Below are 17,769 nucleotides of genomic sequence, written 5' to 3'. Positions count from 1 at the left end.
AATAGCACCGGCCGAAAATGCATAATAAAGAAGGAAAAAAACATATAAGTCGCACTGGAGTATAAGTCGCATTTTTTGGGGGAAATTTATTTGATAAAACCCAACACCAAGAATAGACATTTGAAAGGCAATTTAAAATAAATAAAGAATAGTAAACAACAGGCTGAATAAGTATATGTTATATGACGCATAAATAACCAACTGAGAACGTGCCTGGTATGTTAACGTAACATATTATGGTAAGAGTCATTAAAATAACTATAACACATAGAACAGGGGTGGGCAATTAATTTTTACCGGGGGCCGCATGAGCAACCCGAGCACTGCTGGAGGGCCACACCGACAATATTTAAATTAAATTTTGCTTAAATTATTTTTGATTATACCGTAAGATAAAAATATTTTCATTTAACCTAACTTATCTTTATACAAAAGCAGATGGCTTTTGATGGTTTTATTTTTAACACTTTCTTACACAACACTTCCTGATGTATAATACCATGCAAAAATTTCAATTTCTGTCACTTTATCCTGCATCCTCTTTGTTGTGAACGTAGCACGCCTGTAAGGTGATTGGCGAAGAAGGGGGAAGCGTTGCTGTTGCGGAAATGAGGAGTGAGGATAGCTGTGCATGTGGAAAGAACGAGATAAGTTGAGCTGTGTTAGTATAGCTTGCTCAATAAAAGTTTAAAAAGAGCGTCAGACTTGGTGTGCACTTCTTCTGGACTCTACAATTGATGTCAGAAGTGGGATGAAATGCCTCCCAGTTCGCCTTGCCATCAAACCTGGGAGTCTTCATTGAGGGCGGAATTCCCCCATGGCAAGCAGCGTGCGCTGCACCTGTAGACACTGCCTCTCTCCTTCCTTTCTCTCTCTCTCTGTAGACACTGCCTCTCTCCTTCCCTTCTCTCTCTCTCTCTCTCTCTCTCTCTCTCTCTCTCTCTCTCTCTCCTCTCTCTCTCTCTCTCTCTCTCTCTCTCTCTCTCTCTCTCTCCTCTCTCTCTCTCTCTCTCTTTCTCTCTCTCTCTCTCTCTCTCTCTCTCTGCGGCGAGCTCTTCACGTGGCACGTACCTCTCGATGACGTAGCAGGCTGCGCACACAATTAAGCAGTGCAGTATGCGCAAAGTTTTACTTCTGCCACCAATTGTAGCGTCCAGAAGAAGTGCACACCAAGTCTAACGCTCTTTTTAAACTTTTATTGAGCAAGCTATACTAACACAGCTCAACTTATCTCGTTCCTTCCACACGCACATATCCTCACTCCTCATTTACGCAACTCAAGAAGACAACAACTTCAGCAGGTCGTTACACTATATTCTTTAAACACAGCAACATCCATCCATCCACACGGCTTTACCTTTACTTGGCAGTCCATGTCTTGTTGAAAACACGCCATTCGTCATCACTTTTTCTTTTTTTAGCGTCTCGGGGATAACCGGGCGGACCGCCCATCAATATCACTTTTCAAAATAAAAGCAGCACAGTTGTATTGCACGCACGACATAGATGTTTTTTAAAATTTATTTTGTAATTTGTGATTGCCGCTGCGCGCACGAGCATACGTCCACACGGAAGTCATACAAATAACGCTTTTCAAAACAAAAGCAGCACCGTTGTATTGCACACTCGAGATAGATACTTTTTTAAATTTATTTTGTAATTTATGATTGGCCTCACGCGGGCCGGACAGGGACGTACAAAGGGCCGGATGCGGCCCGCGGGCCGCAGAATGCCCAGGTCTGACATAGAACATGCTATACGTTTACCAAACAATCTGTCACTCCTAATCGCTAAATCCGATGAAATCTTATACGTCTAGTCTCTTACGTGAATGAGCTAAATAATATTATTTGATATTTTATGGTAATGTGTTAATAATTTCACACATAAGTCGCTCCTGAGAATAAGTCGCACCCCCAGCCAAACTATGAAAAAAAACTGTGACTTATAGTCCGAAAAATACGGTAGTGCTGTGCAATATGGACCAAATATGTATCCCGATAAAGGTCTTCTTTTTTTTTTTTTTATCCCAATAACGATATATAGTATTTTTTTCTTCAAACTATATATAAAGTTAAAAAAAAGATTTTAGTTTTGATATTGTATTGAGGGACAGCAGCGCTCATACTCCAACAGGCTTCTCCAGCTTTGCTCCCACAGCGTACATACAGGAACCCCTTCATTCAGCACTCCATCCAGCTGTACAATCACTCTGTGTACGGTCATAGGTTAAACTGGTTTATTACTATCATAGACGTGTTCAAGTCATTCACAACATCTAGTATAGGGAGCTTGAGCTTAAAAGTTAAACAGCTTTAATGTTGTTATTGCTGTCTTTTCTGTACATACAATTTGATATGTTGTTTTCATCAGCACTTTTCCTGTCATTGCTTTTAAATGGACAAAGGTTCAATAGTTATTTTATAACATCTTGATGAGCAGTACAGTTACAGTATAAATAAATATTTCCGTAAAAAGTAGTCATTTTTATTGTTAGTTTACAAATGCCTATAAATTGCTTAGAGGGGAACTGCACTTTGGGAATTTTCACAATTATTATGAAAGACATGACGACAGATGTTTTTTTATGCATGTAATGCAATGGGAGGTCCTCTATTCCGCCCATAAAAAATCCTATAGATAACCTCACAAAAACCGCCAACAATACTCCATTTACATTTCGTGACTTGAATATTAATCAGAATCAGAAATTCTATATTAATTCCCGGGGGGAAATTTGGGTGTTACCTTTGCTCTTCATGTGTACAGCATAATGAATAAAGAAGAGATGATTAAAAAGCAATATAATAAGATGAGCAATACAATAAACATAGTACCAAGTACAAACCCCGTTTCCATATGAGTTGGGAAATTGTGTTAGATGTAAATATAAACAGAATACAATGATTTGCAAATCATTTTCAACCCATATTCAGTTGAATATGCTACAAAGACAACATATATATAAAAGTAGATTCCATGAAATGCTCAGTCATTCACAAACAAGGATGGGGCGTGGGTCTCCACTTTGTCAACAAATGCGTGAGCAAATTGTTGAACAGTTTAAGAAAAACCTTTCTCAACCAGCTATTGCAAGGAATTTAGGGATTCCACCATCTACGGTTCGTAATATCATCAAAGGGTTCGGAGTATCTGGAGAACTCACTGCACGTAAGCAGCTAAGCCTGTGACCTTCGATCCCTCAGGCTGTACTGCATCAACAAGCGGCATCAGTGTGTAAAGGATATCACCACATGGGCTCAGAACACTTCAGAAAAGCACTGTCAGTAACTACAGTTGGTCGCTACATCTGTAAGTGCAAGTTAAAACTCTCCTATGCAAGGCGAAAACCGTTTATCAACACCACCCAGAAACGCAGTCGGCTTCGCTGGGCCTGAGCTCATCTAAGATGGACTGATACAAAGTGGAAAAGTGTTCTGTGGTCTGACGAGTCCACATTTCAAATTGTTTTTGGAAACTGTGGACGTCGTGTCCTCCGGACCAAAGAGGAAAAGAACCATCCGGATTGTTATAGGCGCAAAGTTGAAAAGCCAGCATCTGTGATGGTATGGGGGTGTATTAGTGCCCAAGACATGGGTAACTTACACATCTGTGAAGGCACCATTAATGCTGAAAGGTACATACAGGTTTTGGAGCAACATATGTTGCCAGCCAAGCAACATTACCATGGACGCCCCTGCTTATTTCAGCAAGACAAAGCCAAGCCACGTGTTACATCAACGTGGCTTCATAGTAAAAGAGTGCGGGTACTAGACTGGCCTGCCTGTAGTCCAGACCTGTCTCCCATTGAAAATGTGTGGCACATTATGAAGCCTAAAATACCACAACGGAGACCCCCGGACTGTTGAGCAACTTAAGCTGTACATCAAGCAAGAATGGGAAAGAATTCCACCTGGGAAGCTTAAAAAATGTGTCTCCTCAGTTCCCAAACGTTTACTGAGTGTTGTTAAAAGGAAAGGCCATGTAACACAGTGGTGAACATGCCCTTTCCCAACTACTTTGGCACATGTTGCAGCCATGAAATTCTAAGTTAATTATTATTTGCAAAAAAAAAATAAAGTTTATGAGTTTGAACATCAAATATCTTATCTTTGTAGTGCATTCAGTTAAATATGGGTTGAAAAGGATTTGCAAATCATTATATTCCGTTTATATTTACATCTAACACAATTTCCCAACTCATATGGAAACCGGGTTTGTATGACTACTCTGATATTTGCAAGGTGGACAAGATTTACATGGTGAGTAAACCAGATTTGCAGTGTAAAGCAGGTATTTTACATTTATAAACATAAAAGTGTAAAAATATAGTGGAAATATAACCAAGTATTAGTGATATTGTAATAAACACTAACGCAGACAAACTATTTATAGCAGCGCCGTTATCACAAGCGTGTGTGCCTATGTTCACATCATAGAGAAATAAGCTGCTTCCTTGCTTGTGGAAGTTTATTGATCATAAATCACTTTGACAGCCAATTTAGACCCGGTAATGGCGAGAACAACACGAAAAGATGCTTCGTTCCACCCCCCTTTTCTTTGCAAAGATTATGAGTCATACTTCATCTAAATGGGAATATAACAAGATTCTAGCAATCGGCATCCTAATGACGGCAGACATTGTACAGTGAGTGATGTTTTATTATGTTTGTTGTCTCTCATAAAGTCTGCAGTGAGTAATAAATCAGTGATGTTGAGGGAAAAAAGCGAACGACGTGATGCATTTTTTAACTTAATGTGCCGCGTATGCCTAAAATGATCAAAATACGCAAATATTAAATGTCATTATAAATGTGCCCGTTACTACATTACGTATAGACTTTGATCATGTATATAAAACCTTAATGGAGGTGTTTGGATGTTTTTTAAGGGCTTTATGGGCAGAATAGAGCGCAGGCTCTTTTGCAGGGGTGTCAAACGTACGGCCCGGCCCGCAGGCCAGATCAGGCCCGCAGGATGAGTTTGCTATGTATAAAAATGAGCCAAAATTTTTTAATGAAAGAAAATGCTGTTCTAAATGTGTCCACTAGATGTCGCAATAGCAATTATTTGTGTATTTGTAGATGATGCTACATATGTAAAAAACAAAAAAAAAATATTTTGATATTTTTTTATTTGGACAGATTGAAAATTAACACCAATGCGTTGACTGATGAACATTATCACTTAATTTATTCAGAAAGTATAAATAACGACAAATAAAGATAGAATACTATTAAACGCAACATGTAAGTGTAAAAAACAACATTATGATTTGTACAGAATGTGCTTGTTCTATTTTTAATCAAAGAAAGCAATCTGAAGTTGTCTTTATTTTTAAGTTATCATGCTGTGATTTTACCAGTCCTGGCCCACTTGGGAGTAGATTTTTCTCCATGTGGCCCCTGATCTAAAATGATTTTGACACCCCTGTTCTACTGTAAGCAGACTTTTGATCGCATTTATTTGATATTTCAAATGCATTCAAAAAAAGAAACACGTGTTCTTGTCTTACATAATGATTGTGAATGATAGGCAACATTTAAAAAAAGTCCAGTTCCCCTTTAAGCTAATTTTAATGGCTGAATTAGAGCCATTAAATATGTTTACGCTTCATAATCCGATTAGTAGACTAATTGTTAAAATAGTCTATGACTGTTTGCCTATCAAAATAGTCATTAGTTGCTGTCCTAGTGCACATAGTCTAGGACAGGACCACCCTTCTTATACGCAGGTCACACGCTGTGAGTAGGGCCCCGCGTTGTAAAATGTCAATCAATAAATGCCCTTTGACCTCAATGGGGTCTTGTAAGGCAGCCATGCTGACTTCCATCCCCAGTCTGGGTTATGTCAGGAAGTTTAGCAAATTACGTGTTCTTGTGTACCTGCTTCAGATTATTCAGATCCTGGTGCGTGCTGTTGTTGAGAAGCTGACGGACAATCAAGGCGAGCAGGCGGCGTCTCTGCAGCCCAAACTACGAGAACTTTTGGGACGGGTCAGTTCTCGCCACAGCAGCGACCCTGAAATATGGCGGCAGTATGCAGTATTGTACGGTGGCGGTCACAGCGCCTTACCAGAGGACAACGATAAGGTTTGTGGCAGCAATAATATTGTGGTTTTATAAGTTTGGCCCGTTTTCTTAACTCATTCTTGCTGTTTTAGGCACAACAGTTCTTGTCCAAAGCTTTTCGCTGCGAAATACAAGCTGCTGGATGGGAGAAAGAAACATGTCTTTTTAAAAACGTCATCAGAAGAGCCATCAATATGGGGGAAGGTGCGTACATGCTCCAAACATAGTACTACCACACTACACAGTACTATTATATGACTCAGTACTATAGTACAACTAATAGTAGCACTACACAACACAGTATTACCGACTAACAGTACTACTACACAACACAGTACTACTACGCAACATAGTACTACTAATTCAGTACTACTGTACAACACAGTACTAAATTACAATGCAGTACCACTATACTACAAAGTACTAATATACTACACAATACTATTGTACAACACAGTTCTATTGTATAACATAATACTATTGTACTACACAGTACTAATTTACAACACCTATACTTCACTTACCGGTACTATACTTAACAGTATCTTACACAATACTATTTTACAACACAGTACTATTGTAGAGCACAGTATTACTATATTACACAGTACGATTGTACAACAGTGCTATTGTATGACACAGTACTACTGTCCTACACATTACTAGTTTACAATGCAGTACTACTATACAACACAGTACTACTGTACTACTATACAACACAGTACTACTATACAACACAATACTATTGTACAACACAGTACTATTGTACAACACATCACTATACTACACAATACTATTGTACAACACAGTACTAATTTACAACGCAGTACTACTATACTACAAATCACTATTATACTACACAATACTGTTGTACAACATAGTTCTATTGTATAACACGGCACTAGTGTACTCCACAGTACTAATTTACAAAGCAGTACTACTATACTACATATTACTATAATATGTAATACTATTGTAAAACACAGTACTAGTGTACTACATAGTACTAATTTACAACGCTGAACTACTCTATAACACAGTACTACTGTACAACACAGTACTACATACAACACAGTACTATTGTACAACACAGTACTGTTGTACAACACAGTACTGTTGTACAACACAGTACTGTTGTACAATACAGTACTATTGTACAACACAGTACTACTATGCAACACAGTACTATTGAAACACACAGTATTATTGTACAACACAGTACTATTGTACAACACAGTACTACTATAAAACACAGTACTATTGAAACACACAGTACTATTGTACAACACAGTACTATTGTACAACACATTACTACTATACTACAAAATACTATTGTACAACACAGTATTATACAATACTAATTTACAACACAATACTACTATAACTGTGACGATCTGTCACTTAATTTCTGTTGGTTTCCTTGTTTTTGTATTTACTTCTCATCAATGTTCTTATTTTGTTCCATTTCCTGTTTGTCTCTGAGCAATGTTTGATCACTCACCTGCCGTTGATTGGCAGGCGGTCCACACCTGCTGCCAATCAGTGTGTCCTATAAATACCTTGTCGCTTTATGCTGTGGAACGTTTATGTGCAAGACTGCTTTATTTCTGTTGATGATAATACAAATCATCTTACCTTCTCATCGTCTGCTGGTTTCTCAAAAACTGCAGCCATGCGAGTTCCTCACATAATGTGATCTTCGAGCACTGAACAGTGCTCGAGACAAGGCATTTATAGGACGCGCTGATTGGCAGCAGGTGTGGACCGGCTGCCAATCAACGGCAGGTCAGTGATCAAACAGTGCTCAGAGACAAACAGGAAATGGAACAAAATAAGAGCACTGATGAGTAGTAAATACCAACACAAGGAAACAAACACAAATGAAGTGACATATCGTCACAATAACAGTACTACTTCACTGCACAATACTATTGTACAACACATGACTATTATACTACACAGTACTATTATACTACACAGTACTATTGTACAACACAGTACTATTATACTACGCAGTACTAATTTACAACACATTACTGCTATACTACACAGTACAATGCAGTACTAATTTACAACGCAGTACCATTGTACAACACAGTATTATTATTCAACATAGTATGACTATACTACACAGTACTGTTGTACAACACAGTATTATTATTCAACCTTGTACTAATATACAACACAGTATATGATACAACATAGTATTATTATTAAACATAGTACGAATTTACAACACAGTACTGCAATACAACACAGATGTATTATTCAACATAAAACTAAATTACAACACAGTTCTAATTGACAACACAGTATTATTATTCAACATACAGTAGTACTACTATACTACACAGTACTAATTGACAACACAGTGCCACAATACAACACAGTATCATTAGTCAACATACAGTAGTACTACTATACTACAAAGTACTAACTGACAACACAGTACTACTATGCAACACAGTACTGCAATACAACACAGATGTGTTATTCAACATAATACTAATTTACAACACAGTTCTAATTGACAACACAGTATTATTATAACATATGATGCGCTACCATCTCCCATAAACCTGCAACAATGGTTTGGAAAGGACCCATCCTGTCCCCTGTGTACAACCCCAGCAACACTCAAGCACATAATGGTTGGCTGTAGAACCAGCCTCACTCAAGGCAGATATACGTGGAGACATAACCAGGTCCTCAGATGTCTAGCTGACAAACTTGAGTGCAGGAGGATATCCATCAACGCCCAACCCATCAACAACCAGGATGTGTGCCGACACCTACCAGCGTCTGTTCGGGAGGGGGAAAAGCTGAAGACAAGACCTTCAAATCCTGATCTAAGCCCATTGAATGCAGCCAGGGACTGGCAGATGCGAGTCGACTTAGATCAGAGGCTAATTTTCCCCCCGTCGATCGCAACGACCACCCTGCGTCCAGACCTCGTCCTATGGTCTGACACCTGCCATATTGTCTATATCATTGAACTGACAGTTCCGTGGGAGGATGCCATCGAAGAAGCGTATGAACGCAAGAAGCTGCGGTACTCCAACCTTGCAGCTGAGGCACAGGACAGAGGCTGGAGGGTAAGGGTGCGCCCAGTGGAGGTGGGCTGTAGGGGCTTTGTAGCTAGCACAACAGCAAAGCTCCTTAGGGAGGTTGGAGTCAGGGGGCAGGCTCACAGACAGGCCATTAAAGAGCTGGCCAACACAGCAGAGAGGACGAGCCATTGGTTGTGGTTGAGGAGGAGTGACACCAGCTGGGCTGCTAAGGCTAACACCTAATGGGACACACACACCCAGGGATTTGATCACCCTGGGGTGGGCCCTTCCTCAGCAGAGGGTGTCTTGTGGTAAGCCGGGCCGAAACACCCCGTGACGCTGGGGCACACAACTGAAGATGTGTCCCAATGGTGGAAAAGCCTCCCAGCAGTGTCACCTAGCCTCACTTAGGTATGCGGTCAGGTGCAAGCCTGGCTCAGGGAGGAGGACGCCCCTGCCATGCAGAGTCCCCAGGGATTGTACCAACTAGTCCTTTCAACAAAAAAAATAATTCAACATACAGTAGTACTACTATACTACACAGTACTAATTGACAAAACAGTTCCACAATACAACACGGTATCATTAGTCAACATACAGTAGTACTACTATACTACAAAGTACTAATTGACAACACAGTACTACTATGCAACACAGTGCTGTACAACATCCATTTCAGGTTCATTAAAAAAACAAAGTCATTACAGTAGAAAAATATGTATTTGATTTGCTGATTTAGTCAGTTTATCACCTTAGAAACATATGAAGATCATGTCATGATTAACTGTTGATATTTTGCTAAAGATGAGCACTCATTAAATAAGTTGTGTTGCCAGTGAGCATCAGTTGCAGTGAAAAGAAGAAGAACTCAGCAGAAGCTCTTCAGATGCTTTCTTCAGCTCGTCTCAGCCTGAAGAGTTTGCTCACCAAAGCTGAGGTATCGTTTTCATAACAAGCCATGTGACATCACACTCACTCTCATCTCTCATTGGTCAGCAGTTGGGTCTGATATTAGTTTTCTTACTGATGTGCTCATATTACCCAACACTTTATTTCCGATACTGATATCAACTGATACCGATAAAAGCAGTTCTGCCCTCAAACTAATGTCAGTACATTATTATTTGTCACAAATAAACACTGTCTGTGCAAAATAAGGCAAATACTGCAATGTAAGTTATAGAAAAAGTTAGCGGTGTCCTGACAATACTTTTTCACCTCCGTTATGATAGCGATATTGGAGCCTTGGGTATTGGCCGATACCGAGGCGATATGATATCAGCAGGAATCATACATACTTGCAGTGTGGAATGTTAGAAAATGTAATGTATGTAATGTAATCAAGTGAAATTACTCAAACAGGAACCAATGGTAGGTATGAAAAACACAAACCTATTTATTATGAACGTCTGGAATGGACTTATGTTGTCTTTCAGTTGAAATGGAGAGGTCATTGTTTTTTGGAAAAATCTAGTGCAGTGGTCTCACATTATATATCAATATAGATCAATACAGTCTGCAAAAAAATTAAATATAAGTTTCTTGTTAAAATGATGTTTAATTAGCGCTGGGGTGTCAAACTCATTTTAGCTCAGGGGCCGCATGGAGGAAAATCTGTGCACACGCGGGCCGGACTATTAAAATCATGGCATTAAAACTAAAAAATAAAGACAACTTTAGATTGTTTTCTTTGTCTTACTTTGGCCAAAAATAGAACAAACAAATTCTGAAAATATTACAATAAAAATATAGAAAAAAATACCGGCAGCCGTGAAGTTTAGATCCATGAAGGAAAGAAGAAAGTTAATTAATGTTTAGAACTGAATACATTTACATATGAATACAAATGTGTTTTCTTTTGTATTATTTTTTTCAATGAATTAAGTAACGTTTATGACAACCTTTTTCCAAAACACAATATAGAATGTGAGATATAACAGGATAATGCATACATTTATCATTTGTTTTTAAGACGGTTTCAAAAAAGTGGGACCCCAAAAATTTACTTGATGGGGTCCCTGGGAACCCATTTTGAAAATTCCTAGAGCCAACACTGATGGAGTATCGGTGCGTGCAAAACAGCAGCAGGCGACTGTGGCCTGCGGGCCGCTTCTAGTACTAATCAAATATCGTTCAGCCCGCGGGCCTTGACTTTGACACCCCAGGATTAGTGTGTAGGAAGTGTTTTCAGAGCATTGGACATGTTTATAAGTCCATGTGAAATGTGTAAGAGGGTCCACACATGACCAAACTGATTGTACCAACAAGAAAAAGAGATTTGAATTTGATGAAAGCAAACTTCAAAGGGAAATAAGATCCAGCATTCATGAAGTCCATCATAAAAGCCTAATAATGACCGTATGTTTCTTTCACAACCTTCTCTTCACCTCCAACAGCGAACACACACTGATGTGGCGTCTGGTGCCATCCATGCTGATCTGCAGGATGACGTCGTTGAGCTGGAGCAACTTGTCACACAATTACAGGAACTTTGTGCACAACGACGAGCACAATCCCAGTAAACATTGTCTCACCTCTGCAACCAAACATCTTTATGTCCAATAACCAATAATCCACCTTCTTATTATTAGTACTAAAAAGTGGAAATCAACACTATTGATCTACCACTTTTGTTTTTTAATGTTTTTAAAGTAATATTGTCCATAATTATGTAAACAACATCAATTGAGATTAATCGGAAAGCTTCGAAACAACATATGAGTGTTTTACATTTATTTTGCAAACTTGTGCATCCCAGAAGAATAAAACCATGTAGCTTGACATTATTTTTATTTACATCTTCCTCTTCAAGGTATAAATTGTGCAAGACCACAGAATCTCTGCACACATGTTCACACCTTGTAGATTTCAGTTGATGAAAAAGACAAACTAATGTGCAACATGAAGTTAGCATGGCTGTTTTACTTGCAGGTTCTCCCAGGGTTTTTGTACCTCACTTGTGGAGTTCAAACTTTGTTAGATAATGGTGTTAAAGGCCTACTGAAATGAAATGTTTTTATTTAAACGGGGATAGCAGATCCATTCTATGTGTCATACTTGATCATTTCGCGATATTGCCATATTTTTGCTGGAAAGGATTTAGTAGAGAACGACGACGATAAAGTTTGCAACTTTTGGTCGCTGATAAAAAAAAAGCCTTGCCTGTACCGGAAGTAGCGTGACGTCACAGGCTGGAGTGCTCCTCACATTTCCCCATTGTTTACACCAGCAGCGAGAGCGATTCGGACAGAGAAAGCGACGATTACCCCATTAATTTGAGCGAGGATGAAAGATTCGTGGATGAGGAAAGTGAGAGTGAAGGACTACAGTGCAGTGCAGGACGTATCTTTTTTCGCTCTGACCGTAACTTAGGTACAAGCTGGCTCATTGGATTCCACACTTTCTCCTTTTTCTATTGTGGATCACGGATTTGTATTTTAAACCACCTCGGATACTATATCCTCTTGAAAATGAGAGTCGAGAACGCGAAATGGACATTCACAGTGACTTTTATCTCCACGACAATACATCGACGAATAACTTTAGCTACGGAGCTAACGTGATAGCATCGGACTCAAATGCAGATAGAAACAAAAAAAATAAACCCCTGACTGGAAGGATAGACAGAAAATCAACAATACTATTAAACCCTGGACATGTAAATACACGGTTAATGCTTTCCAGCCTGTCGAAGCTTAACAATGCTGTTGCTAACGACGCCATTGAAGCTAACTTAGCAACGGGACCTCGACAGAGCTATGCTAAAAACATTAGCTCTCCACCTATGACAGCCCTCATCTGCTCATCAACACCCGTGCTCACCTGCGTTCCAGCGATCGACGGAAGGATGTAGGACTTCACCCGATCATCCGTGCGGTCGGCGGCTAGCGTCGGTTAGCGCGTCTGCTATCCAAGTCAAAGTCCTCCTGGTTGTGTTGCTGCAGCCAGCCGCTAATACACCGATCCCACCTACAACTTTCTTCTTTGCAGTCTTCATTGTTCATTAAACAAATTGCAAAAGATTCATCAACACAGATGTCCAGAATACTGTGGAATTTTGAGATGAAAACAGAGCTTTTTTGTATTGGATTCAATGGTGTCCGAATACTTCCGTTTAACTATTGACGTCACGCGCATACGTCATCATACATAGACGTTTTCAACCGGAAGTTTAGCTGGAAATTTAAAATTGCACTTTATAAGTTAACCCGGCCGTATTGGCATGTGTTGCAATGTTAAGATTTCATCATTGATGATTGGTGACTGACCACACAAGTGATCTACAAGAGAAGCTGACACAAATTCCCAGGAAAAATGAAAATAGCAAAACTCGTACCGATTCATAAGAGTGGAGACAAACACCAGTTTACAAATTACAGACCTCTTTTTGTACTTCCATATTTTTTTTAAATGATTGAAAAACTGTTCAATATCAGATTGGACAAATTCATAAATAAAAATGAAACACTCACAGATAATCAATACGGATACAGAGCCAATATTTCAAAATCAATGGCATTAATTGAAATAACGTAAGAACTCACTAATGCAATAGATAGCAAACAAAGTGCTGCTGCAGTGTTTATGGATTCAACAAAAGCATTTGACACAATCAATCGTAATATCTTTATAAACAAATTACAATGGTATGAAATCAGAGGGTTGGTCTTAAACTGGGTAAGAAGCTACCTAACCAACAGGAAGCAATACGTGAAGAAAGGAGAACAGAGCTGAAAATATCCTGTGGCGTACCTCAGGGATCAATACTGAGACCAAAATGGTTCAATATTTGTCATGATCCGTGGCCCGGAATATGTTTTGTTATGTTCTGTTAGTTTTGGACTCCCTTAGTTCCTGTTTTGTGCACCCTTGAGTTTGTTTTAGTTACCATGGTTACTTATTATTTTCACCTGCCTCTGATTGGTGTTCGGGACTCGCTTACCTGTTTCCCAAGCACTAATCAGAGGCATTATTTAAGCCTGCCTTTGCCAGTCAGTCGGCCTGGCTTCATTGTTTGCTTTTTCTACAGTTACGTGAGTATTCCTTGTCTTTTTGCCTATGCTAAGTGTTAGCCTTAGCTTCGAGTGCGATCGGCACATTTTTCCTCTGGCTTCTTTTCAGTTTTTGGTACTTGTTTGACTTTCGACAAATAAACCATGTTCCTACCTGCACGTCCTGTCCGGAGTGTTCCATCTGCATCCCGGGGGAACGAACCCCGCAGTAAGCTGTGACCCCCCCACGTGACAATATTCATATAAACGACATTTATAAAGTTACTAAGGACTTAAAGTTAGTATTATTTGCAGATGACACGACTTTGTTTTATTCAGGAGAGAACACACAGAAGCTAATACTAATAATAGAAGAAATGAACAAATTAAAAAGATGGTTTGAACAAAAAAAGACTATCTTTGAATCTCAGTAAAACTGCCATAATGCTATATGTAACTGTAGTAGAAGGTAAAGTCAAACACAAATACAAATAGACGGACTAGATATTTAAAGGGTTAAAGAAAACACATTTTTGGGTGTAATAGATAATAAAATGAACTGGAAATCTCTTATAATAAAAATATACAAGATAAAGTAGCAACAAATACATCAATAATGAATAAAGATAAATATTTTCTGGACCAAAAATCACTCCATATTCTTTACTGCTCACTAATGTTACCATATCTGAGTTATTGTGTAGAAATATGGGGAAACAACTACAAATGTTCACTTGACTCCCTAACGGCGCTACAAAAAAGATTAATTGGAATAGTACATAATGTTGGATATAGAGAACATACAAACCCTTTATTTATTAAATCAAAGATATTGAAATCCAACGACTTGGTGCATTTGCAAACAGCTAAAATTATGTACAAAGCAAACTATAACCAAACTATAATGGCAGCAACACATTGCAAAAAAGTTGGCACAGGGGCATTTTTACCACTGTGTTACATGGCTTTTCCTTTTAACAACACTCAGTAAATGTTTGGGAACTAATTAGACTCATTTTTAAAGCTTTTGAGGTGGAATTCCTTCCCATTCTTGCTTGATGTACAGCTTAAGTTGTTCAACAGTCCGGGGGTCTCCGTTGTGGTATTTTAGGTTTCATAATGCGCCACACATTTTCAATGGGAGACAGGTCTGGACTACAGGCAGGCCAGTCTAGTACCCGCTCTCTTTTTCTATGAAGCCACGTTGATGTAACACGTGCAGAATGTGGCTTGGCATTGTCTTGCTGAAATAAGCAGGGGCGTCTATGGTAACGTTGCTTGGATGGCAACATATGTTACTCCAAAACCTGCATGTACATTTCAGCATTAATGGCGCCTTCACAGATGTGTAAGTTACCCATGTCTTGGGCACTAATACACCCCCATACCATCACAGATGCTGGCTTTTCAACTTTGCGCCTATAACAGTCCGGAGGGTTCTTTTCCTCTTTGGTCCGGAGGACACGACGACCACAGTTTCCAAAAACAATTTGAAATGTGGACTCGTCAGACCACAGAACACTTTTCCACTTTGCATCAGTCCATCTTAGATAAACTCTGGCCCAGCGAAGCCAGCAACGTTTCTGGGTGTTGTTGATAAATGGCTTTCGCCTTGCATAGGAGAGTTTTAACTTGCACTTACAGATGTAGTTATTGACAGTGGTTTTCTGAAGTGTTCCTGAGCCGTTGTGGTGATATTCTTCACACACTGATGTCGCTTTTTGATGCAGTACCGCCTGAGGGATCGAAGGTCACGAGCATTCAATGTTGGTTGTCGGCCTTGCCGCTCACATGCAGTGATTCCTACAGATTCTCTAAACCTTTTGATATTACGGACCGTAGATGGTGAAATCCCTAAATTCCTTGCAATACCTCGTTCAGAAATGTTCTTCTTAAACTGTTCGACAATTTGCTCACGCATTTGTTGACAAAGTGGTGACCCTCGCCCCATCCTTGTTTGTGAATGACTGAGCATTTCATGGAATCTACTTTTATACCCAATCATGGCACCCACCTGTTCCCAATTTGCCTGTTCACCTGTGGGATGTTCCAAATAAGTGTTTGATGAGCATTCCTCAACTTCCTCAGTCTTTTTTTCCACTTGTGCCAGCTTTTTTGAAACATGTTGCAGGCATCAAATTCCAAATGAGCTAATATTTGCAAAAAATAACAAAGTTTCTTAGTTTGAACATTAAGTATCTTGTCTTTGCAGTCTATTCAATTGAATATAGGATAAAAAGGACTTGCAAATCATTGTAATCTGTTTTTATTTACCATTTACACAACGTGCCAACTTCACTTGTTTTGGGTTTTGTATTACTCATTTATTTATTCACTGTTCTGTTACAAACAGAACAAAGAAAAATAATAAAACTGCTATAATATGAAAAGAGGTAGGATTAAATAAGCTCTGCTTCTTCCTATTCCTTTTGCGGAAGTGCTGTAAAGAAACAACTGGAAATATGTGATGCGCTACATTGTAATTGTATTGAATGCATGTTTGAAATGAACTAACTCATTACCTAAAATGTCAAATCTTAAGGTTCATGCATCTTACATGCAGTTTTGGATGCGTTTTAAACATTTATTTGAATACATTTAATTTATTTGCACAAAACTTGATAACAGTTGTATATAAACTTCTTCCAGGCTTTATTTTGTACTGAAATGTGTCACCGAGCACACCAGTCGGAGTCTCCTCTTTCATTTTTGTACTGACATAAGCATTGATTTGATCACTCACAGAACTGTACAGTAATTAAGGTAAAAGAGCTTGTACAGTCAATATAAATTGCATGATTAATCCAAGTGTGGACACGATTAATGCAATAGATTTTTGTGAAGAAACACTTGAGTTACCTCAATTGTGACAGCTCTTATATTTAAATATATATGTATATGTGTATATGTATATATACTGTATGAATGTGTGTATATATGTAGGTGTATACAGTATGTGTGTTAAATGTGTATATATATATATATATATATATATATATATATATATATATATAAATATATATATGCGTCACAGTGTGTGTATACGTGTGCGTGTGTGAGTATATATATATATATGTATATATATTTGAGTATATATACAGTATGTATGTGTATATATATGTATGTATATATATTTATGAGTATATATATACATGATGTACAGCTTAAGTTGTTCAACAGTCCGGGGGTCTCCGTTGTGGTATTTTAGGCTTCATAATGTGCCACACATTTTCAATGGGAGACAGGTCTGGACTACAGGCAGGCCAGTCTAGTACCCGCACTCTTTTACTATGAAGCCACGTTGATGTAACACGTGGTTTGGCATTGTCTTGCTGAAATAAGCAGGGGCGTCCATGGTAACGTTGCTTGGATGGCAACATATGTTGCTCCAAAACCTGTATGTACCTTTCAGCATTAATGGCGCCTTCAAAGATGTGTAAGTTACCCATGTCTTACCCATGTCCACAGTTTCCAAAAACTATTTGAAATGTGGACTCGTCAGACCACAGAACACTTTTCCACTTTGTAACAGCCCTGACAAATGTTTTGTGAGAGTCCACACCCGAAACAACCCCAAAGAGAAGCACTTATGCACTGCCCAAGCATCAGCGTCTCTGTTTGAGGTGATTTCAAGGTGACGTTTCCAACAATTTTCAA

The 17,769-nt window shown here is 38.8% G+C and overlaps 1 protein-coding gene across 1 annotated transcript in view; it reads left to right on the top strand.

The window, feature by feature from the left end:
- ttc27 (tetratricopeptide repeat domain 27) overlaps positions 1-11,902 on the top strand; it is a 135,533-nt gene extending 123,631 nt beyond the window's left edge. Inside the window, 4 exon segments of the mRNA XM_062058984.1 lie at positions 5,895-6,092; positions 6,164-6,275; positions 9,958-10,058; positions 11,518-11,902. Coding sequence (XP_061914968.1) covers positions 5,895-6,092; positions 6,164-6,275; positions 9,958-10,058; positions 11,518-11,643 — 537 coding nt within the window. The 3' untranslated portion in view covers positions 11,644-11,902.
- The last annotated feature ends 5,867 nt before the right edge of the window (positions 11,903-17,769 follow it).

Source organism: Entelurus aequoreus, linkage group LG09 (assembly GCF_033978785.1).
Source record: "Entelurus aequoreus isolate RoL-2023_Sb linkage group LG09, RoL_Eaeq_v1.1, whole genome shotgun sequence".
In the NCBI taxonomy this organism is placed as follows: Eukaryota; Metazoa; Chordata; class Actinopteri; order Syngnathiformes; family Syngnathidae; genus Entelurus; species Entelurus aequoreus.
The sequence above is the reverse complement of the archived record's forward strand: the minus strand, read 5'-3'. Positions and strand labels throughout refer to the sequence as shown.